Source organism: Salvelinus namaycush, chromosome 8 (genome assembly GCF_016432855.1).
Source record: "Salvelinus namaycush isolate Seneca chromosome 8, SaNama_1.0, whole genome shotgun sequence".
Lineage (NCBI taxonomy): Eukaryota > Metazoa > Chordata > Actinopteri > Salmoniformes > Salmonidae > Salvelinus > Salvelinus namaycush.
In genome coordinates, this window is record NC_052314.1 from 11,709,590 (window position 1) to 11,735,062 (window position 25,473).

Genomic DNA, 25,473 nt, shown 5'->3' on the forward strand with positions numbered 1-25,473 from the left:
GAGCTTTTTCGCCATCAAGGAAAACGCTACGTCTGGCGCAAACCCAACACCTCTCATCACCCCAAGAACACCATCCCCACAGTGAAGCATGGTGGTGGCAGCATCATGCTGTGGGTATGTTTTTCATCGGCAGGGACTGGGAAACTGGTCAGAATTGAAGGAATGATGGATGGCGCTAAATACAGGGAAATTCTTGAGGGAAACCTGTTTCAGTCTTCCAGAGATTTGAGACTGGGACGGAGGTTCACCTTCCAGCAGGACAATGACCCTAAGCATACTGCTAAAGCAACACTTGAGTGGTTTAAGGGGAAACATTTAAATGTCTTGGAATGGCCTAGTCAAAGCCCAGACCTCAATCCAATTGAGAATTTGTGGTATGACTTAAAGATTGCTGTACACCAGCGGAACCCATCCAACTAGAAGGAGCTGGAGCAGTTTTGCCTTGAAGAATTGGCAAAATTCCCAGTGGCTAAATGTGCCAAGCTTCTAGAGACATACCCCAATAGACTTGCAGCTGTAATTGCTATGCACGCTGAATAGTTATGCACGCTCAAGTTTTCATTTTTTTGTGTTGTTTCTTGTTTGTTTCACAAAAGAAAATATTTTGCATCTTCAATGTGGTATGCATGTTGTGTAAATCAAATGATATAAACCCCCAAAAAATACATTTTAATTCCAGGTTGTAAGGCAACATAATACGAAAAATGCTACGGGGTGTGAATACTTTCGCAAGCCCCTGTAGAGCCACACGTAAAACACATATAACAAGACATAGAACAACACGTACACTACCAGTCAAAAGTTTTAGAACAGCTACTCATTCAAGGATTTTTCTTTATTTTTACTATTTTCTACATTGTAGAATAATAGTGAAGACATCAAAACTATAAAATAACACATATGGAATCATGTTGAACCTAAAAAGTGTTAAACAAATTAATATATTTGAGATTCTTCAAATAGCCACCCTTTTGCCTTAATAACAGCTTTGCAATCTCTCAGCCAGCTTCACCTGGAATGCTTTTCCAATAGTCTTGAAGGAATTCCCACATTTGCTGGGCACTTGTTGGCTGCTTTTCCTTCACTCTGCGGTCCAACTCATCCCAAACCATCTCAATTTGGTTGAGGTCGGGAGATTGTGGAGGCCAGGTCATCTGACGCAGCACTCATCTTTCTCCTTCTTGTTAAAATAGCCCTTACACAGCCTGGAGGTGTGTTGGGTCATTGTCCTGTTGAAAAACAAATGATAGTCCCACTAAGCCCAAACCAGATGGGATGGCGTATCTCTGCAGAATACTGTGGTAGCCATGCTGGTTAAGTGTGCCTTGAATTCTAAATAAATCACAGACAGTGTCACCAGCAAAGGACCCCCACACCATAACACCTCCTCCTCTATGCTTTACGGTGGGAAATACACATGCAGAGATCATCCGTTCACCCACACCACATTGGGGCGGCAGGTAGCCTAGTGGTTATAGCATTGGGCCAGTAACCAAACGGTTGCTAGATCAACTCCCCAAGCTGACAAGGTACAAATCTGTTGTTCTGCCCCTGAACAAGGCAGTTAACCCACTGCTCCTAGGCCATCATTGTAAATAAGAATTTGTTCTTAACTGACTTGCCAAGTTAAATTAAGGTTAAAAAAGAAATTTTTAATCAAAATCTCACAAAGACACAGCAGTTGGAACCAAAAATCTCCAATTTGGTCTCCAGACCAAAGGACAAATTTCCACCGGTCTAATGTCCATTGTTTCCAGTGTTTCTTGGCCCAAGCAAGTCTCTTCTTCTTATTGGTGTCCTTTAGTAGTGCTTTCTTTGCAGAAATTCGACCATGAAGGCCTGATTCAGGCAGTCTCCTCTGAACAGTTGATGTTGAGATGTGTCTGTTATTTGAACTCTGAAGCATTTATTTGGGCTGCAATTTCTGAGGCTGGTAACTCTAATGAACTTGACCTCTGCAGCAGAGGTAACTCTCGGTCTTCCTTTCCTGTGGCGGTCCTCATGAAAGCTAGTTTCATTGTAGCGTTTGATGGTTTATGCGACTGCACTTGAAGAAACTTTCAAAATTCTTGAAATGTTCCGTATTGACTGACCTTCATGTCTTAAAGTAATGATGGACTGTTGTTTCTCTTTGCTTATTTGCACTGTTCTTGTCATAATATGGACTTGGTATTTTACCAAAAAGGGCTATCTTCTGTATATCACCCTACCTTGTCACAACACAACTGATTGGCTCAAACGCATTAAGAAGGAATGAAATTCCACAAATAATTTCTGTTAATTGAAATGCATTCCAGGTGATTACCTCATGAAGCTGGTTGAGAGAATGCCAAGAGTGTGCAAAGCTGTCATCAAGGCAAAGGGTGGCTACTTTGAAGAGTCTAAAATACTAAATATATTTTGATTTGTTTAACACTTTTTTGCTTACTATATGATTTCATATGTGTTATTTCATAGGTTTGATGTATTCACTATTAGTAAAATAAATAGTAATTTTTTTTATAATAATTGAATGAGTTGGTGTTCTAAAACTTTTGACCAGTAGTGTAGAACACATTGAACACATACACTACATGACCAAAGGTATGTGGACACTGTCAAACATCTCCAAAATCATGGGCATTACAGTTTTTTCTGAATGCTTAAACACTAACAGTAATTCTTGAAGCACTATAGTCTGAAACCATTAACACTTGTAGCCAATGCATTCATCAAGTGTTGCCAAATTGAATGCACGTTCTCTTTTTTACACTCAGTTTGTAATTTTATAACACACTTTTTGCAAAACTGTAAATACAACTCACTGCTTTACACTCAATTTGCAATTTAATAACACACTAATAGCAATACTGTTAACATTGGTCCCTACATTGCTACACTATTCCGCCAATTTCCTTTCCACACTGACACATGTGAAAACACTTTTAGATAATGAGTTCACTTACAAATCAGAGATGGAGCACTATAAATAGGCCACTGATAAACAATTGGTTTGGACAACAATGGAGGCCAATATTGGACAGAGAGTAAGAGGGGTGAAAACTAGAGGAGGAGAAGGACGAGGTGAAGTAGGACGGGGGGGAGGAGAGGACGGGGAAGAAGACGAGGAAGGGTAGTCAGGAAAACAATAAACTGATGAAATCAGAGCGACTGTGGTTGACCATGTTGTCCACCATAGGATGAGCATGAGGGAGGCTGGGCAACAGGTTCAACCAAATCTGAGCCGCTATACTGTTGCAGGTATCATCCGGATATATCGAAATGAGAACCGGTAAGTAACTGTAAGTGCTGTAGTCTTACTGGTACATTAGTATGTACTGTACTTTCATAATGAGAAGGATCTATCACTAAAACCATTCAAATGTTTTACAGAACTGCAAGAAAACCAGTATCTGGTGGAAGAGGTCGACTGTTCACCTCAGAGCAGGAGACCCACATTGTAAATATGGTCATTGCAAATAGCTGCATCAGACTCAGAGAACTGCAGGACCACATAATGGCAGATAACACTATATTCCAAAACGTCAACAGAGTGAGTCTCTCTGCACTTTCTCGTCTACTGAAACGCAATAGATTTAGGATGAAGCAGCTGTACAGAGTCCCCTTCGAAAGAAACTCAGACCGTGTTCAACAACTGAGGTATGAATATGTGCAGGTAAGCTATACTATCCTATCATTGGTACTGGATCTGGAAGTGTATGGTGCTCAATCATATTGACTGATCCCTGTCTTTTCATACTGTGCTACATTGTTTTGTCTTGTCTCTTTCAGAGAGTCATGGAGCTAAAAAAGATGCAGTGCATCATGAGCTAATATATGTGGACGAGGCAGGTTTCAACCTTGCAAAAACAAGGGGCCGTGGCAGAAATATCATCAGATACCGTGCCATCATCAACGTCCCGGGACAACGTGGAGGCAACATAACAATGTGTGTGGCTATTAGTCAAAACGGCATCCTTCACCATCATGCCCATACAACAGGCCCATACAACACTGCACACATTATCACATTTCTGGACACCCTCCACAACAGACTAATCCCAATGACCAGGGACCAGAGCAGCGCAGGTACGTTATCATCTGGGACAATGTTAGTTTCCACCGGGCTGCTGTGGGCCGCAATTGGTTCACAGGTCACCCACTTTTCATCGCACTCAAATCTCCCCTATACGCTCCGTTCTGGAATCCTATTGAAGAATTATTCTCTACATTGCGTTGGAAGGTGTATGATCGCCAGCCCCACCAATCCCCTTCTACAGGCAATGGAGGAGGCTTGTGGAGACATCGATCAGGGGTCATGCCAGGCATGTGATACTTTCCACGTTGCCTTCGTCAAGACAACATGGCATGTGATGTGGATGAAGTCTTATGGCCAGACCCACCAAGGACGAGATGGAGCCTCCTTTTTTTTCTCTTCTTATTTTTCTACCACAAATGTTTTTGTTTTCTTCTACTGTGCTTTTGTTTTTTGAGGAGTGTTAGAACATTTTGAAAAATATATATATATATATGTTTTCCCCTTATTTGTGTTGACGGTGTGTTATGTTCGGAAAACACTTCCATACTTTACACATTTGGATACCTGTGTGTTTACTACATGTATGACAAAAAAAAAAAAAAATGCTGTGCACTGCACACAGAAAAAGAAAAAGCCACAAGTGTTTTTCATTTTTACTATCAGTGCCTAGTTGGTGCTTCGTGTACTTATTCAAATGATGGTTTGTGTGTACTGTATTGACGCAGAAACACAATTTGTTTTAAGAGTTTGAAGAGTTTTACAAGAATTGTTTGCTTTTACAAGAGATGTATAATGTTTGGTGTAAGGTTTTGTGGTTAGTGGTAGAGTTCTGCAAAAATAGCCTAAAGTTTCAAAGATGGTGCCTAAGCAATCAGAAAAAACTGAAATAAGGAGTTGGTCCCCCCTTTGCTGCTATAACAGCCTCTAGTCTTTTGGGAAGGCTTTCCACTAGATGATGGAACATTGCTGCAGGGACTTGCTTCCATTCAGCCACAAGAGCATTAGTGAGGTCGGGCACTGATGTTGGGCGATTAGGCCTGGCTCGCAGTCGGCGTTCCAATTCGTCCCAAAGGTGTTCGATGGGGTTGAGGTCAGGGCTCTATGCAGGCAAGTCAAGTTCTCGACAAACCATTTCTGTATGGACCTCGCTTCGTGCACGGGGGCATTGTCATGCTGAAACAGGAAAGGGCCTTCCCAAACTGTTGCCACAAAGTTGGAAGCACAGAATCATCTAGAATGTCATTGTATGCTGTAGAGTTAAGATTTCCCTTCAATGGAACCAAGAGATCTAGCCCGAACCATGAAAAACTGCCCCAGACCATTATTCCTCCTCCACCAAACTTTACAGTTGGCACTATGCACTATGCTTCCGCCAAACCAAGATTCGTCCGTCGGACTGCTAGATGGTGAATCGTGATTCATCACTCCAGAGAACGAATTTCCACTGCTCCAGAATCCAATGACAGTGAACTTTACACCACTTCAGCTGATGCTTGGCATTGCGCATGGTGATCTTAGGCTTGTGGGCGGCTGCTCGGCAATGGAAACTAATTTTATGAAGCTCCTGATGAACAGTTATTGTGCTGACGTTGCTTCCAGAGACAGTTTGGAACTCGGTAGTGAGTATTGCAACCCAGGACAGGCGATTTTTACGCACTACGGGCTTCAGCACTCGGCGGCCACTTTCTGTGAGCTTGTGTGGCCTACCACTTTGCAGCTGAGCCGTTGGTGCTCCTAGGTGTTTTCACTTCACAATAACAGCACTTACAGTTGACCGGGGCAGATCTAGCAGGGCAGAAATTTGACGAACTGACTTGTTGAAAAAGTGTCATCCTATGACGGTGCCGCGTTGAAAGTCACTGAGCTCTTCAGTAAGGCCATTCCACTGCCAATGTTTGTCTATGGAGATTGCATGGCAGTGTGCTCGATTTTATACACCTGTCAGCAATGGGTGTGGCTGAAATAGTCGAATCCACTAATTTGATGTGGTGTCCACATACGTTTGTATATATAGTGTAGAACAAAACATAGAACAACACATAGAAAACATAAAAGAACACATAAAACAACACATAAAACAACACAACACATAGAAAGGAAGGGAAAGGGGGATACCTAGTCAGTTGGACAACTGAATGCATTCAACTGAAATGTGTCTTCCGCATATAACCTAACTTCTCTGAATCAGAAAGGTGCGTGGGCATGCCTTAATCGACATCCACGTCATCGGCATAGAACACATAGAACAACACATAGAACCCCACATAGAACACATAAAACCACACATAGAACACATAAAATCACACACAGAACACATAAAACCACACATTGTCACGTTCTGACCTTAGTTTCTTTTTATGTCTTTGTGTTAGGTTGGTCAGGGCGTGAGTTTGGGTGGGTAGTCTATGTTCTGTTATCTATGTTGTTGTATTTCTATGTTTGGGCTGATATGGTTCTCAATCAGAGGCAGCTGTCGATCGTTGTCTCTGATTGAGAATCATATTTAGGTAGCCTGTTTTCCCACTATGGGTTGTGGGTGTTTATTTTCTGTCTAGTGTCTGTTCACCTTACAGAATTGTTTCGTTTTTCTTATCGTTGTTATTTTGTGTAGTGTTCAGTTTGAAATTAAAATATGACGAACACTTACCACGCTGCATTTTGGTCCTCCTCTCCTTCCACCAACGAGAATCGTTACAGAACCACCCACCAGAAAAGGACCAAGCAGCGTGGTAACCAGGAGCAGAGGGTTCTGGACTCCTGGACATGGGAGGAAATTTTGGATGGCAAAGGACCTTGGGCACAGCCGGGGGAGTATCGCCGTCCGAAAGAGGAGCTGGAGGCAGCTTGAGCGGAGCGGTGCCACTACGAGGAATTGGCGCGAGGAAACGGGCACGAGAGGCAGCCCCAGAACTTTTTTGGGGGGGGGGGGGGGGCACACGGGTAGATTGGCGGACTCAGGTAGAAGACCTGAGCCAACTCCCCGTGCTTACCGTGGCAAGAGAGTGACTGGGCAGGCACCGTGTTATGCGGAGAAGCGCAAGGTGTCCCCAGTGTGCACGCATAGCCCGGTGCGCTACATCGCAGCTCCTCGAATCGGCTGGGCTAGAGTGGGCATCGAGCCAGGAGGGATGATGCCGGCTCAGCGCATCTGGTCTCCAGTGCGTCTCCTCGGCCCGGGGTATACTGCACCAGCCCTACGCACGGTGTCTCCAGTTCGCCAGCACAGCCCAGTGCGGCCTGTTCCAACTCCCCGCACTTGCCGGGCTACAGGGGGGATCCAGCCAGGACGAGTGGTGCTAGCTCTGCGCTCGAGACCGCCAGTGCGCCTCCACGGTCCAGTGCATCCGGTGCCTCGGCCAAGGACAAGGCCTCCTGCATGTCTCCCCAGCCTGGTGAGTTCTGTGCCTTCTCCCAGAGCCAGGCCTCCTATGTGTCTCTCCATTCCAGTGATAATCCATGGCACGAAGCCTCCAGTGATAATCCATGGCACGAAGCCTCCAGTGATAATCCATGGCAAGAAGCTTCCAGTGATAATCCATGGCACGAAGCCTCCAGTGGTGATCCATGGCAAGAAGCCTCCAGTGATAATCCATGGCACGAAGCCTCCAGTGATGATCCATGGCACGAAGCCTCCAGTGATGATCCATGGCACGAAGCCTCCAGTGATGATCCATGGCACGAAGCCTCCTGTGAGGATCCATGGCACGAATCCTCCATTGAGGATCCATGGCACGAAGCCTCCGGTGAGGATCCATGGCATGAGGCCTCCAACGAAGGACGTCAGTCCAGAGCCTCCAGCGACGCCCTCTAGTCCGGAGCCTCCTGCGACGCCCTCTAGTCCGGAGCCTCCTGCGACGCCTTCTAGTCCGGAGCCTCCAGCGACGCCCTCTGGTCCGGAGCAGCCAGAGTCTCCCTCCGGTCCGGAGCAGCCGGAGTCTCCCTCCAGTCCGGAGCAGCCGGAGTCTCCCTCCAGTCCGGAGCAGCCGGAGTCTCCCTCTTGTCCGGAGCAGCCGGAGTCTCCCTCTTGTCCGGAGCAGCCGGAGTCTCCCTCTTGTCCGGAGCAGCCGGAGTCTCCCTCTTGTCCGGAGCAGCCGGAGTCTCCCTCTTGTCCGGAGCAGCCGGAGTCTCCCTCTTGTCCGGAGCAGCCGGAGTCTCCCTCCTGTCCGGAGCAGCCGGAGCCGCCCGTCTGTCCTGAGCTGCCGGAGCCGCCCGTCTGTCCTGAGCTGCCGGAGCCGCCCGTCTGTCCTGAGCAGCCGGAGCCGCCCGTCTGTCCTGAGCTGCCGGAGCCGCCCGTCTGTCAGGAGCTGCCGGAGCCGCCCGTCTGTCCTGAGCTGCCGGAGCCGCCCGTCTGTCCTGAGCTGCCGGAGCCGCCCGTCTGTCAGGAGCTGCCGGAGCCGCCCGTCAGTCAGGAGCCGCCGGAGTCGCCTTTCACTACGGCGCTGCCGGAGTATCCCATCTATTCGGGGCCCGCTGCAAGGGTTCCCAGTCCGAGGTCGGCAGCTAGGGTCGCCGCTCCAAAGGCGCCACTTAAGCGGGCAAAGACTATGGTGGAGTGGGGCCCACGTCCCGCGCCAGAGCCGCCACCGCGGACAGACGCCCACACAGACCCTCCCCTATAGGTTCAGGTTTTGTGGCCGGAGTCCGCACCTTTGGGGGGGGGGGGGGTACTGTCACGTTCTGACCTTAGTTTCTTTTTATGTCTTTGTGTTAGGTTGGTCAGGGCGTGAGTTTGGGTGGGTAGTCTATGTTCTGTTTTCTATGTTGTATTTCTATGTCTGGCCTGATATGGTTCTCAATCAGAGGCAGCTGTCGATCGTTGTCTCTGATTGAGAATCATATTTAGGTAGCCTGTTTTCCCACTATGGGTTGTGGGTGTTTATTTTCTGTCTAGTGTCTGTTCACCTTACAGAACTGTTTCGTTTTTCTTATCGTTGTTATTTTGTGTAGTGTTCAGTTTGAAATTAAAATATGACGAACACTTACCACGCTGCATTTTGGTCCTCCTCTCCTTCCACCAACGAGAATCGTTACACACATAGAACACATAAAACTACACACAAAAACCACACATAGAACCACACATAGAACACATGAAACCACACATAGAACACAAAAACCACACATCGAACACATAGAACCACACATAGAACCACACATAGAACACATTGAACCACACATAGAACACATAAAACCACACATAGAACACACAAAACCACACATAGAACACATAGAACCACACATAGAACACATAACACCACACGTAGAACACATAACACCACACGTAGAACACATAAAACCACACGTAGAACACATAAAACCACATGTAGAACACATAAAACCACACGTAGAACACATAAAACCACACACAGAACACTTAAAACCACACACAGAACACTTAAAACCACACATAAAACCACACATAGAACACACACATAAAACCACACATGGCCCCCAGTGTGAACTCACGCTCTAAATCTATAATACGTCATTTATTCTACATTATTTCTCATCCTAAACTGTGTTGTTGTTAGACCGCAAAACCAAAAGGGTCGATGTACTATAAAGAAGGCTATACAGTGTGTAACTATACATCTATAGAACATGTCCATTTATGTTATATTAATTTACTACCTTATAGTAAGCAGTATTATTTAAAAATCCACCCCCGATACTAGATGTCTGTATGCAGAGTTGATATATAAGGTTATTCAGCTACTAACTACTAGACGTCTGTATGCAGAGTTGATATACGTATAAGGTTATTCAGCTACTAACTACTAGATGTCTGTATGCAGAGTTGATATATAAGGTTATTCAGCTACTAACTACTAGATGTCTGTATGCAGAGTTGATATACGTATAAGGTTATTCAGCTACTAACTACTAGATGTCTGTATGCAGAGTTGATATATAAGGTTATTCAGCTACTAACTACTAGATGTCTGTATGCAGAGTTGATATATAAGGTTATTCAGCTACTAACTACTAGATGTATGTATGCAGAGTTGATATACGTATAAGGTTATTCAGCTACTAACTACTAGATGTATGTATGCAGAGTTGATATATAAGGTTATTCAGCTACTAACTCTACTTTATGTCTGTAGTCTTTTACATTTTATAAAGTCCTGTTTTCATCCCAGTACACACTACCTGCATTGCAATGCTACTGTACCTCACTGCAGCTTGGACAAGGACAATTTCCCTTGGTTGTGTTTTGCTCCCACAAGTTTATGGATTAGTTCTTTCTGATAATTGCACTGGAATGAGGGGGAAAACAGTGGAAAAAAATAAAAAATGTCTTACCTGCAAACAGACTCAATGCATTAGCCTAGTAGCTGGAATATTTTTTCACAAGAAGCATAGAGAAAGGGAAAACCTCCCTAACAACAGATACTTCTACACACACAGAGCAGCAGCACACTCTCTCTCTCGCTCTCTCACACAGCCAGTGCATTACTCACCATCTGGTGATGTCTCAGTCTCCAAAGTGCTATAGCTCTTAAATAAGAAAAGTGCTTCAGTAGTATCGTTTATCCTCCCTGTGTGGAAAAAACAATATGCTTCATCTGATGTTGCTGCTAATGGAGGTGTTTGGAGAAAGGTCCTGGTTCCTGCTGTATCTCTGTGTATCCTGGATGCTGGGGTCCCAAGGGAACAAACACATGCTCTTAAACTCCTGTCTTCTCCTCTGCTTCCTCCTTCTCTCTGCCTCTCGGAGCGGTCTCTCTCTCTCTCACCTCTCCTCTCCTCTCAGGTCCTCTTACCGACTGTGCTTTCCTGGTAGTTGGAGTACACTACTGTCCAGAGGTTCAGTCTAGCTGTGTGTGTGTGCATGAAGCTTGGTTTGACGAAAAGAGAGAGAGTGAGATGAGGAGAGAGGGGGGGAGGGGGAGAGGGGGGGGAGAGAGCGAGGGGGAGGGAAAGAGAGCGAGGGGGGAGAGGGAGAGCAGGAGGGAGAGAGAGAGAGAAAGGGGAAGAGTGGGGAGAGAGGGGGAGGGAGAGAGGGGGAAGAGAGCGAAGGGGAGAGGGAGAGCAGGAGAGAGAGAGAGAGAGAGAGAATGGGGGAGATAAAATGGGGAGAGAGGGGGGAAAGGGGAAGAGGGGGAGGGAGAGAGAGAGAGAGGGAGAGAGAGAATGGGGGAGAGGGAGAGCAGGAGAGAGAGAGCGAGGGGGGAGAGGCAGAGCAGGAGGGAGAGGGAGAGAGAGAAAGGGGAAGAGTGGGGAGAGAGGGCGAGGGAGAGAGGGGGAGAGGGAGAGCAGGAGGAAGAGAGAGAGAATGGGGGAGATAAAATGGGGGGAGAGAGAGAGGGGGAAAGGGGAAGAGAGGGTAAAGAGAGGGGGAGGGAGAGAGAGTGCGAGGGGAGAGGGAGAGAGAGTGCGAGGGGAGAGGGAGAGAGAGAGAGAGAGAGAATGGGAGAGAGGGAGAGAGCAGGAGGGGGAGAGGGAAAGGGAGAGAGAAAGGGGGAGAGGGAACGGGGGAGAGAGAGAGAGAAGGAGAGAGAGGGGGGGGGGGGAGAGTGGAAAAGGAGGGAGAGAGAGAAGAGATAGGGAAGAGAGAGAGAGAGAGAGAGAGAGTGAGGGGAGAGGGAGAGAGAGGGGGAGAATGGGGGAGAGGGAGAGCAGGACAGAGGGAGAGCAGGAGGGAGAGGGAGAGAGAGAAAGGGGAAGAGTGGGGAGAGAGGGGGAGGGAGAGAGGGGGAGAGGGAGAGCAGGAGGAAGAGAGAGAGAGAATGGGGGAGATAAAATGGGGAAAGAGAGGGTAAGGAGAGGGGGAGGGAGAGAGAGCGAGGGGAGAGGGAGAGAGAGAGAGAGAGAGAGCAGGAGGGGAAGAGGGAACGGGGGAGGGGGGGAGAGAGAGAGAGAGAGAGAGAGAGAGAGAGAGAGAGAGAGAGAGAGAGAGAGAGAGAGAGAGAGAGAGAGAGAGAGAGAGAGAGAGAGAGAGAGAGAGAGAGAGAGAGAGAGAGAGAGAGAGAGAGAGAGAGAGAGAGAGAGAGAGAGAGAGAGAGAGAGAGAGAGAGAGAGAGAGAGAGAGAGAGAGAGAGAGAGAGAGAGAGAGAGAGAGAGAGAGAGAGAGAGGGGGGTTGTGATGGCGGGAGGAATCAGCTGATAAAGCTCAGTACCTCACAGAAGATCAGAGTGTCTCTATAGGCTGTTGTAAATCCTGGACCCTGAGCTGCATTTGTCCTAAAATGCCTAGTGATGGTTGGTGTGTGTGCCTCTTTTTCCATTACTTTCAGCTTTGCATCTGGTGGAAGACTATTGACTGCAGAAAAACTGCAAAACAATAAAAGCACCCCTGCTGCACCAGTGGCTCGTGCCAGGCAGCCTGACTTCCACTGATAAGGATCATGTCATTATGAGATAGACAGAATCTGTTCTTGACTCATTCTGCTGTGTCATTGGTCTTGCTGGAAAGGTAGGCAGTGTCTGACAGGGAGGTATAGGTCTTCTGATTGGCTCCTCCTCTGTTCTGTCCAATTAGAGGTCACCAACAACTTACTCTACTCCAAGGGGGCTTAAAGATGTGGCTTAAAGATATATCTTTGTTATCAACCTGTCATTGGTGTTGAATATCACCTTGTCATTAATTCAGTCAGTCAATCAGTCAGTGTGTGTGGTCCTCCTTCTCCGGACTGCAGATGACATGGTTTTGGTCAGAAGGACTCATTAGTAGAGTGATCAGACTGGGTGTGTTTGTGTGTGCATCGTACCGACACCACATGACCAAAAGACACTACACACCTGCTCGTCAAACATCTCATTCCAAAATCATGGGCATTCATATTGAGTTGGTCACCCCTTTGCTGCTATAACAGCCTCCACTCTTTCTGGGAAGGTTTTCCACTAGATTTTGGAACATTTCTGCAGGGACTTGCTTCCATTCAGCCACAAGAGCATTAGTGAGGTCGGGCACTGATGTTGGGCGATTAGGCCTGGCTCGCAGTCGACGTTCCAATTCATTCCAAAGGTGCCAGTCAAGTTCTTCCACACCGATCTCTACCAACCATTTCTGTATGGACCTCGCTTTGTGCACGGGGGCATTGTCATGCTGAAACAGGAAAGGGCCTTCACCAAACTGCCACAAAGTTGGAAGCACAGCATTCTCCAGAATGTCATTGTATGCTGTAGCATTAAGATTTCCCTTCACTGGAACTAAGGGACCGAGCCCGAATCATGAAAAACAGCCACAGACCATTATTCCTCATCCACCAAACTTTACAGTTAGCACTATGCATTGGGGCAGGTAGCGTTCTTCTGGCATCCACCGAACCCAGATTCGTCCGTCAGACTGCCAGATGGTGACTCCAGAGAACGCGTTTCCACTGCAATGGTGGCTAGCTTTACACCCCTCCAGCCGATGCTTGGTATTGCGCATAGTGATCTTAGGCTTGTGTGCAGCTGCTCAGTCATGGACACCCATTTCATGAAGCTCCCGACAAACATGTATTTTGCTGACGTTGCTGCCAGAGGCAGTTTTGAACTCAGTAGAAAGTGTTATAACCGAGGACGGATGATTTTTACGCGCTACACGCTTCAGCACTTGGCAGTCCCGTTCTGTGAGCTTGTGTGGCCTAGCACTTTGCAGCTGAGCCGTTGTTGCTCCTAGACGTTTCCACTACACAATAACAGCACTTACAATTGACCAGGGCAGCTCTAACAGGGCAGAGATTTGAAGAGCTGACTTGTTGGAAAGGTGGCATCCTATGACGGTGCCACATTGAAAGTCACTGAGCTCTTCAGTAAGGCCATTCTACTGCCAACGTTTGTCTATGGAGATTGCATGGCTGTGCTCAATTTTATACACCTGTCAGCAATGAGTGTGGCTGAAATAGTCGAATCCGCTAATTTGAAGGGATGTCCACATACTTTTGTATATTTACACACATTTAATATCATCTAACCTAGTAATTATGCAATTTACTTGCCTGCATGTGTGTGTGAGCCATCATAAAATTTGAGTAAATTGCATAATTACTAGGTTAGATGAGGTTAGATGATATAAGATGAGGTTAGATGATATAAGATGAGGTTAATTTTATATAAAATGAGGTTAGATGATATAAGATGAGGTTAGATGATATAAGATGAGGTTAGATGATATAAGATGAGGTTAGATTATATAAAATGAGGTTAGATGATATAAAATGAGGTTAGATTATATAAAATGAGGTAAGATGATATTAGATGAGGTTAGATGATATGAGATGAGGTTAGATGATATAAGATGAGGTTAGATGATATAAGATGAGGTTAGATGATATAAAATGAGGTTAGATGATATAAGATGAGGTTAGATTATATAAAATGAGGTTAGATGATATTAGATGAGGTTAGATGATATGAGATTAGGTTAGATGATGTTAGATGAGGTTAGATGATGTTAGATGAGGTTAGATGATATTAGATGAGTTTAGATTAGTACTTTTGTTGTCTGTTATTCACAGAAATTGCATTGCGTCAAAAGAGATCCACAACAAAAAGAGAGACATGATATAGGCATAACATCAGACAATCAATAGCTAATTACCATTTTAACAAGACAATTAAGTAACCATCTGGTGAAATGAAGCATTGATATCTCACGACACAGAACTCTGCAGAAGTATCAACAAGCACAGAGCTACCGTGAAAGCCTGGTAGATGTGTTCAGAGTCTCACCCTTCCCAAACACAATTTACCTGTAACGCACGCCTCAAATCAAATCCAACTTGATTTGTCATGTGTCGAATACGACAAGTGTAGACCTTACTGTGAAATGCTTACTTACAAGCCCTTAACCAACATTGCAGTTAAAGAAATAGAGTTAAGAAAATATTTATTAAATTAACGAAAGTAAAAAATAAAAAATAAAAAGTACCTCGAGAAAATGACTTAACAATAACGAGGCTATATACAGGCGGTACCGGTACCGAGTCAATGTGCAGGGGTACAAGTTAGTCGAGGTCATTTGTAAAGTGACTACGCATTTGTGGTGTAAAGTACTCAAGTAAAAATACTTTAAAGTACTTCTGAAGTAGTTTTTGGGGTATCTGTAATTTACTTTACTATTTATATTTTTGACTACTTTTACTTTTACTCACTACATTCAGAAAGAAAATAATGTACTTTTTACTCCATACATTTTCCTTGACAATCAAAAGTACTCGTTACATTGTGAATGCTTAGCAGGACAGAACATCCCTGGTCATCCCTACTGCCTCTGATCTGGTGGACTCACTAAACACACATGCTTCGTTTGTAAATGATGTTGGAATGTTGGAGTGTGCCCTCTGGCTATCGGTATTTTTTAAAATAAGAAAAGGGTGCCGTCTGGTTAGCTTAATAAAAGGAATTTTAAATTATTTTACTTTTGATACTTAAGTATATTTGAGTAATTACATTTACTTTTGATACTTAAGTATATTTTAAATCAAATACTTTTAGACTTTTACTCAAGTATTATTTTACTGGGTGACTTTTACTTTTACTTCAGTCATTTTCTATTAAGGTATCTTAACTTTTACTCAAGTATGACAATTGGGTACCTTTTCCACCACTGTTATGCTTAGATAATAAACATGCTAGCCCATCAGTGGTACTACAGTGTCCATTTGCATGCAAACAGCAGAAGCCTGATGCTAACTGAGCAAACTGCATAGAGGTGAACTGAAGGCCTGATTGATTTCCTGTCACACTATAATGCCCAACACCACACCCACCCAGCCTCTCAATAGTCACTCACAGACGGACACAGTAAATTAGGCTTCAGGGTTTTTGCAGAGTCCATGTTTTCCTCTCTCAACTGACCTGTGTGTGTGTTCTATTTTTAGCCATTGGGGTGCAGATGTCCTTGGAGATGCTGGAGAAGAGGCTATGGACCATTGCCTTCCAGGTGAGGGAGCAACACACACACACACACACACACACACACACACACACACACACACACACACACACACACACACACACTACTGACACAAATCCATCTCTGGCTCAGTTGGTAAGAGCATGGCAACGTCAAGGTCACAGGATCAGTTCCTGCGCAGGGATCACATACACACAATGTGTGACATCACTACAGATGTAGGATCTTAATTTGAGCCAGTTTGCCACAGCAGGAAAATAATCCTGCAGCAACAGGAAATGTGAATTATTATGTGGATTATAATTAATGGACATTTTTGAAGGGTTTGGTAAATTTTTCGTAAAGTAACGTCTGAAATGATCAACAGCAAAATATCCTACATATGTATATTTTAGGATTATCTGCTAAGTGCTAATTCTTTATCATCTCTCTGTCTCTTTGTCTTTCTCCTGGTCTACCTCTGTCTCTCACGTCCACTCACAGCCCGCTGACACAGACGTACGTAAACAGTGACCTTTTATTTTCTGTTGATACAGTACATGAACTCCTCTCTAGAGTGTAGAAGTTATCACACCATATTGACTGGCTGTAGAACCAGTCATGTTTATGTTGTTGTTATGGTGGTTGATATGTTCCAAATCCATATACAGCTATCAGTCACATGATTCATGTGAATCTGAGTGGTGGTCGACCTTATTCAATACCTTGACCTTTATGTCTGTCTGTCTGTCTGTCTGTCTGTCTGTCTGTCTGTCTGTCTGTCTGTCTGTCTGTCTGTCTGTCTGTCTGTCTGTCTGTCTGTCTGTCTGTCTGTCTGTCTGTCTGTCTGTCTGTCTGTCTGTCTGTCTGTCTGTCTGTCTGTCTGTCTGTCTGTCTGTCTGTCTGTCTGTCCGTCCGTCCGTCCGTCCGTTCGTCCATCTCTTCTCTCTCTTCTCTCTCTCCAGTGTACTGAAGTGGAAGGTGTCTGCCCTCTCAGCTGTCAGAGCACTGTAAGTACTGAGCCTGTTCATCATTGAATAAGTGCCAATACTGTTTAACTAATGTCCTGTCTCTTATTCCTCCAGGATGTCAACTGTTTCCTTGTGGACAGCAACGGCTTCATCATAGTCTCTAAAGAGAGGTCAGAGGTAAGGGTCTGACAGCATGACCACCCAGTGACCCGAACAGATCAAACCAATCCGTTCAGCTAACACCACCACCATGATACACCAGTTGACAACTCTTATGTAGCCCACATATAGTACATCATACATGCTTTGTTATGTAATGAATGATAACTGTTGTTAATGAACACGTTGAACCGTAAGCAGATCAGCAGACCAAGGGAGGGATCATTTATATAATCACTATCTGGTCGGCTTGACCATGTAAATACACGTAAGGTCAGGTGGTCGCATCTTAACACATTTCTTAGAGGGCATGTTCAGCGCAGGTGTCTCCTTAACAACAATAGATAGATAGATAGATAGATAGATAGATAGATAGATAGATAGATAGATAGATAGATAGATAGATAGATAGATAGATAGATAGATAGATAGATAGATAGATAGATAGATAGATAGATAGATAGATAGATAGATAGATAGATAGATAGATAGATAGATAGATAGATAGATAGGGTGGCAGAGAGAGGGGGTGGCAGAGAGAGGGGGTGGCAGAGAGAGGGGGGGAGAAGAAAAAGAAAGAACAGCCTGCCCATAGAGTCCAGTCGTCACAGGCAAACCTGGCTGCCCAGAGAGGACGGGCTGTGCTCACTCTGCCCCCGGGGAGAGGTAGAGACAGAGCTGCATTTCCTATTACACTGTGTCAAAGACTCAAACCTCAAAGCTCATCAATAAGCTAAGAACCCTGGGAGTAAACCCCTCCCTCTGCAACTGGATCCTGGACTTTCTGACGGGCCACCCCCAGGTGGTAAGGGTAGGTAACAACACATCCGCGACGCTGATCCTCAACACCGGGGCCCCTCAGGGGTGCGTGCTCAGCCCCCTCTTGTACTACCTGTTCACTCATGACTGCATGGCCAGGCACGACTTCAACACCATCATTAAATTTGCCGATGACACAACAGTGGTAGTCCTGATCACCGACAACGACGAGACAGCCTATAGGGAGGAGGTCAGAGACCTGGATGTGTGGTGCCAGGACAACAACCTCTCCCTCAACGTGATCAAGACAAAGGTGATTATTGTGGAATACAGGAAAAAGAGGACCGAGCATGCCCCCATTCTCAGCGACAGGGCTGCAGTGGAGCAGGTTGAGAGCTTCAAGTACCTTGGTGTCCACATCATCAACAAACTAACATGGTCCAAGCACACCATGACAGTCATGAAGCGGGCACGACAAAACCTATTCCCCCTCAAGAGACTGAAAAGATTTGGCATGGTTGCTCAGATCCTCAAAAGGTTCTACAGCTGCACCATCGAGAGCATCCTGACTGGTTGCATCACTGTCTGGTATGGCAACTGCTCAACCTCCGACCGCAAGGCACTCCATAGGGTAGAGCGAACGAACCAGTACATCACTGGGGCCAAGCTTCGTGCCATCCAGGACCTCTATACCAGGTGGTGTCAGAGGAAGGCCCTAAAAATTGTCAAGGACTCCAACCACCCTAGTCATAGACTGTTCTCTCTGCTATCGCACGGCAAGCGGTACCGTAGCGCCAAGTCTAGGTCCAAGAGGCTTCTAAACAGCTTCTACCCCCAAGCCGTAAGACTCCTGAACATCTAATCAAATGGCTACCCAGACTATTTTCAGTCAAAATGTGCAGTTTTGTCAGCCAAATTTGTGTAATCCAGCCACAACCTGAGGGACAGCCAGTGAAAAGTACAATGTAACAATAGTATTTGGCGTTGTGTTTTGTCTTTCATACCATGCCATGTGGCTCCTCAGCCATGTTACAATTAGCCTACTGCCATTACTTTAATTTAATAATATTCTCATGACAATTGTTGTAGTTGCTGTTAATGTTAATATAATTTCCACTGCTACTACGCCTGTTATTAGTATTACTTTATAACTGTTAGTCCAACCATTTTGTTGTACCTTTATTTTGACAGGGAGTCATGCTGAGACCAAGGTCTCTTTTACAGATGAGCCCTGTAATTACAAAAAATATATATATCAATACACTACGAAAAGCAAAACAGAGAAAAAAAACACAATCGTAGAAAAGTTACACATTCTTCAGTTAAAAGGTCCTCAATCAGCCATCTGAATTGCCATAGAGCCACTTCATACAGTATGTGTACTTTGACAATGTAATTCATTTAACTTGCCATGTTAATAAAGTCTGTTGAATTTAACTGAATTGAGAGAGAAGAGCACACTGTGAGGCAGTAAGTAACAGGCCAAAACAACACCTGGAGCACTCATAGGATTTCAGGACATTTATGGTCCTAATCCCTCTTACAGGAATTAGCAGAGAACTGACTGATTAACTGGGGCTAAAGACAGTAAGCCGCCACCTTATCACTAACTGGAGCTAAAGGTACCAAGCAGCCCACGCCACCTTTACTTGACTGTAGAGGGAGGACTGGACAAACCGTATTACTGAGAATTAGTGGGGTGGAATGGACAAGGGCCATGGCAGTGTTCATAACATAAGTGTTCATAGCATAACAGTGTGGTGGGTATTGGGCCCTTAAATCTTAGAATGCACTTGAAGACTATGACCGTGGGGGGCTATAAGACCCTATTATACTACACATTATAGTAGGTAGTCAGTGGTATCTTATATCATGCGTGTACCCTGGGATTACCATGGTCTACTAAAACCACTTTGATAAAAACGAATGCAGATTAAATTCATAATTTCCTGCAGTCAAATGAGCAAATCACAATATGTTGGCCTCATGGGTGGAATGTAATTAATATTTGTCATCATTTCATAATGAAAAAAGATATCTTTGGGGTTAAGGAGGAGTGTGGGCTGGAGGTGAGTGAAACAAACACACACACACCATCTTGTTCGGCCTGTCAGTGTATACATATTCCTACTGTATCACTGCCAGTCCCGATTAAATAAAACATTTACTGACATTAAGACTACTCAGGCCAAACCAAGGATGCACGTATTTAAATTTTCCCTCTTAATTCAATATGTTTATGTTTCAGTAAGGCACTAAAGCAAACCTTAGTAAGCAGATATTATGATAAAGTGCAACCCCGTAACATTTTGCTGAGGTTAGGACTTTGACAAAGTTTTGTGGGAACACCAAGTGCTCCCCCTTTTTATTCAGAGAGAAGGATTGGGCTAAGGCAGAGCTCTGTAAATATTTAATCATTCAAGATACGGAAGGAGTACAGTGCTGCCTTGAAGAAATGGGTCATAACCAACTTCCTTAGAATTTCTGATGTACATAGCTCGTACTAGAGTGTGACTAAGCAGAAACAAAGTCTAGATGCTGACAACACAACATGTAGTATGTTGGTAATAGATTTGATGGAGGACACACTGCTGTTTTGGTTCTGCATTAGATTTCTGTCCTAGGATGGATGCATTGTTTGCCAAGTTTTGCACCGAAACGTTGTTGCGTTTTTATTTCACTGCATTTCTTTCAGGTAAATAGAGCGTCAAGTTCCATTCCGAGCTCTGGTTTCAGGGACCCAGGGACCAGAGCTCACACTCGGCAAACACACACACTCACACAGACACACAGACACACAGACACACACACACACACACACTCACACAGACACACAGACACACAGACACACAGACACACAGACACACACACACACACACACACACACACACACACACACACACACACACACACACACACACAGACACACACACAGACACACACACTCACTCACACTCACTCACACACACACTCACACACACACAGACACAGACACACACACACACACACACACACACACACACACACACACACACACACACACACACACACACACACACACACACACACAGACACACACACACACACACAGACACACAGAGACAGACACACATACACACAGAGACAGACACACACACACACACACACACTGACACTCACACACACACACACACACACACACACAGACACACACAGACACACACTCACACACACCGACACAGACACACAGACACACACACACAGACACACACACACACAGACACACAGAGACAGACACACATACTCACACAGAGACAGACACACACTCACACAGACACACAGAGACAGACACACATACTCACACAGAGACAGACACACAGGCACACACACACACACACACACACACACTCACACAGACACACAGAGACACACAGAGACAGACACACATACTCACACAGACACACATACTCACACAGACACACACACTCACACAGACAAACACAGAGACAGACACAGACACAGACACACATACTCACACAGACACACACACACAGACCCTCGGCAAACACTGCATCTCTTAAAAAGCCACAGGGAAATGCGTCCCCTTCCCTTCTCCCTGAGATTGAAATAAAGTGTCAGCCGCAGTTAGAGAGAAACGGGACGAGGAGGGAGGATGACTTGGAAACTTGGACAGTGTGGCTTAAACAAAGTGACCTTGAATAATTCAGAGTACAGGGATGTGCTACAGTAAGAGAAGACAGATAGAGGGGAGTGTATACTGTACTGTATATGAGGTTAACCTTTCTGTCATGTTAAATAAGCTGTGACACTCATTCACAGACAACAGTATCACCCTGTGAAGTGTAAAACGACTAACCAAACAGTACATGATAGTAACAGGTAAATACATAGAGGTACAGAATACTGTAAGGAGCAAGAGGGCATATTAAGTTTAGCCTCTTGTGGCTGTGTCTAATTGATGGTGTTGCTATGGGAGTTTGTGCTAGGTCATGCAGATTTGAAGCAATAAGGTACTGAAGGCTATTCTTGGTGTTACGCAATCTCCCTCTGGCTCCATCTCTCTGATGCAAAAGAGATCCCTTGTATAGTCAGAAGGCTCTGTAGACCTAGATGATGTCATCTCTGAATATAACCCCCTCCTGTCATCGTCTCTACAGGTCGGACGTTTCTTTGGGGAAGTGGACGGGTCTGTGATGGCAGCGTTGATTAAGTCGGGCATGTACAAGAAGTAAGAGGAGCTACATTACGATGGATATATGGATATTATCCCATTGATTGATCCTATTGTGCAAGGTTATGTAACCCCTAACTTCGTAGACCCTTTCCTGCAGTCAACTTTTTTTACCGCCGAAAATCTGGTGCTTCTACGTCAAACAGTTTGCTATATTTCAGTCTTCTGTGATGTATATAAAGTGTCATATTAGGATGCAAACTCAACATTGAATACATTTCAGCTCTATATGTGACATGGTACACATGTGTTCTTTTTATTAGGCCCATAACCATGTGTGTGAGGTGTATACTTTTTTTTGAAGTAGATTTGTTTAATACTACCAAGAAACACTCTGTGTGACCCTGATTTAGCCCAGTGCAGTAAAAGGCTTATTGTTGTGTGTCCAACAGGGTGTCGTTGTATGACTACCAGGGAATGTGCAGATCAGGACACAGTCATTCCAGTAGTGCTCGCCCTCTGCTCAGCGTGAGTCATCTTTATCAATATTTCTTAACCCTGAAGAAGGCACTATTTGCTGAAACGTTTGTTATGTGCTGCCTGCTGGTTGTAAAATATAATTACTTAACGGATGCTCTCTTCTTGTTCTCTTTCACTTGGGTTACCTATGTTTTATTCTCTTTCATCTTTCTCTCTCTCTCCCTCTTTCTCTGTGTGTCTCTCTCTCGCTCCCTCTTTCTCTCTCTCTCTGTATCTCTGTATCTCACTGTATCTCTATCTCTCCTTCCTGTAGCCTTTCTATGGCCTTGCTGCAGTGATTAAATGGTTCTTCTCTCACATGTTGATGTAAGTGTGAAATGCACATTTCAGGCTGAGTTTATGAAAAATGGTGTGTATATGCTGTTTGTCATCACTCTAGTGTAATGTTGTTTTGAACTGAACTGAATTGTTTTTGACACTTGATTTTCTCTCCCAACAACTCTGCTTCTGCACAGGTTCTTACTGGAGTTCAACTTCTGTGGGCTATGGCACTCGGATTACGTTGTAGATGGTAAATGCTCTCAATATTTTGTGACAAAGGCCATTGCAAAGAGGTTTGGATACATACTTGTGGAGGTAGAGTCCTACACCAAACTTCAAATCAAATCTAAATTGATTGGTCGCATACACAGATTTACAGATGTTATCGCAGGTGCAGCAACACCTGGTAATATAAAATAAAACAATACACACATAATCCAGAAAAATAAGAAAGTAAGAAATATCAGATGGAGCAATGTCAGAGACTGGAATATAAATATATATACAAATAATGATGTGAATAGACAGTATGGACAGTATATGAATAGAGAAGGTGTGTACAGCAGTAGTTATATAGGATGAGCCATGACTAGAATACAGTATATACATATAAAGTGGGTAAAACAGTATGTGAACATTATTAATGTGACCAGTGTTCAATGACTATGTCCATGGGGCAGCAGTCTCGAAGGTGCAGGGGAGAGTACCAGGTGGTAGCCGGCTAGAACAGTGACTAAGGCTAGTGGTGACTGTATAACAGTCTGAATACATGTTTGTGCTTTCATATACATTTGCTGAATCATCCTGCAGTTTTCATACCATATCTCATGGTTCACAATTCATTTTCTCTTCATCCAATTGCTTTCTCCCAACCATTTCTCTCATCCAATTGCTTTCTCCCAACCGTTTTGTCCCCCATGGCTATCATTTGACTGTATGCCGATCCCATTGACATGTTCATCTCCATGGTGAATGGTGCCCCTCCATCTCCTATCCTCTCCACCGGGATTCCTAACACAGCCAAGGCTGGCTACCATACATGTGAGTAGAGCTCCACAGCTCTCGGATGGGTGCCTACTTCTGGGTAGGAAGTGTGTGTGTGTGTACGTGTGCGTGTGCATGGGCCAGCGCCTGCGCGAGTAGGCTATGCATGTCTTTGAAACAAACAACTTTATCCTCATTAGCCCATAAAGCAAAGAGGACGGACGCGTTGCAGCCGTGTGACACAGAGTATCCTGGCTTCATGTTAGACAACTCCATCAAAGAGACCAACAGCCTCCTCAAATGTGGACGCTGTCAGAAGTAAGAAACCTCCTCAGTCAACTCCACAGTGGTGGCGCCATCTTGTGGCCATGATACCTACCTGCAATTATCTGAACTGCATTTTGACTACATTTTTTTTCAATGTATCCACAATGTATTGATAGCTGAATGTGTTGTGTTCCATAATGGAATGTTAAATGAATGTGTTCTGTTCCAGAATGTTTGGAGTGATGTTACACAGAGATACTAACAATAAAATAAAGTGTTACCTTAAATGACTATATAATTCTATGTAATGTTAACTTAATATTTTGTGTGGCAGGATGTTTGTGGTGCAGGCAGTCCCTGACAGTAACCTGGTGTTGATGGTGGTTCAGGCGGACTGTGACTGCTCCCGGCAGTACTCCTCCATCACCCTGGAGCCCAAAGAAGTCAAATACAACGCATCAGTCAAGTGTAACAGGATGAAATCTCAGAAAGTCCGGCGGCGCCCAAAGTCCTGCCATGCCTACCATCCTAAGGTCAGCCATCCTCCTCCTCTCTTTTTAACTGGTTGTATAATGGCATAATATTGACTTAATTACAGTTGCTGGTTACAATGTTTGCATTGCAGGCATGTTGAAATTGAAAGAGAGAAGTGTTTGTTCAATTTAAATGTACTTCTAGTCCTACAGATGAATAGTCAAAGTAGAATATTGTGTCAATCAATATAAAGCAGTAGCAGTGAAGTCACAGCAGTTTCCATGACGTTTTGTGTTAATATTGAAATGGTCTTCTTGCTGATTGTAGGAAAATGCCAAGGACTGTGGAGGAGCTTCAGAGATCAGCCTATCGGTGGCCCTCTTCTTGGCTTCTCTGGCCACCTCATTGGCCCTGCGCAGATGGAATTAACCAGGCTCCATCTCTCTTATGGCCTGTGGTTCTCAGATGGACATGAGAATGCAGACTAAACAATCTTAACATTCCATTTTTGTACATTTTCTAAAAGACCTACAACTACGTAAATAACCTACTAACACAGTAGTTCAAGTCAACTCTGGAGTAACAATAAAAGGGCTATTTTCTTGTAAGACTCCTTTTCCCACACCGATAGAGAAAGAAACGAACCAGTCCTAACAAATGCCTCAATTTCTTCTGTACGAGCCATGGGATATGAGTTTGTGGACATGTGAATCGAAGGGAGAGACTGTTATTTTCATGGAGACACTGATATGGTAGAAAGATTTCAGCCCTCTACTGGGCAATCCATCTTAGTGCAGACTGAAGGACAACCACCCTGACAACCTCACTCAGCTGGAGAACTGTTGCCATAATATGCCCATCAACAGGAAAATAGGAACATTTTCTCATATTTATACACAGTAACATTAAGATGTACTGTATTGATACTGTTGTTTTTTTGTATGTTGGAATGAACTACCGTACCAAAACTTTGTGCTACAAAAGAGGAAGGAATATTAATCTCTAATTTATAAGCAATAATGTATGTCATTACACTGGTGAT

The 25,473-nt window shown here is 44.5% G+C and overlaps 1 protein-coding gene across 1 annotated transcript in view; it reads left to right on the forward strand.

The window, feature by feature from the left end:
- Positions 1-24,860, forward strand: part of LOC120051824 (voltage-dependent calcium channel subunit alpha-2/delta-4-like) — a 71,706-nt gene extending 46,846 nt beyond the window's left edge. Inside the window, exons 25-34 of the mRNA XM_038998707.1 lie at positions 15,832-15,893; positions 16,811-16,855; positions 16,931-16,993; positions 21,892-21,962; positions 22,358-22,433; positions 22,699-22,751; positions 22,901-22,956; positions 23,891-24,008; positions 24,292-24,490; positions 24,759-24,860. Coding sequence (XP_038854635.1) covers positions 15,832-15,893; positions 16,811-16,855; positions 16,931-16,993; positions 21,892-21,962; positions 22,358-22,433; positions 22,699-22,751; positions 22,901-22,956; positions 23,891-24,008; positions 24,292-24,490; positions 24,759-24,860 — 845 coding nt within the window. The remainder of the gene's footprint in view (positions 1-15,831; positions 15,894-16,810; positions 16,856-16,930; positions 16,994-21,891; positions 21,963-22,357; positions 22,434-22,698; positions 22,752-22,900; positions 22,957-23,890; positions 24,009-24,291; positions 24,491-24,758) is intronic.
- The last annotated feature ends 613 nt before the right edge of the window (positions 24,861-25,473 follow it).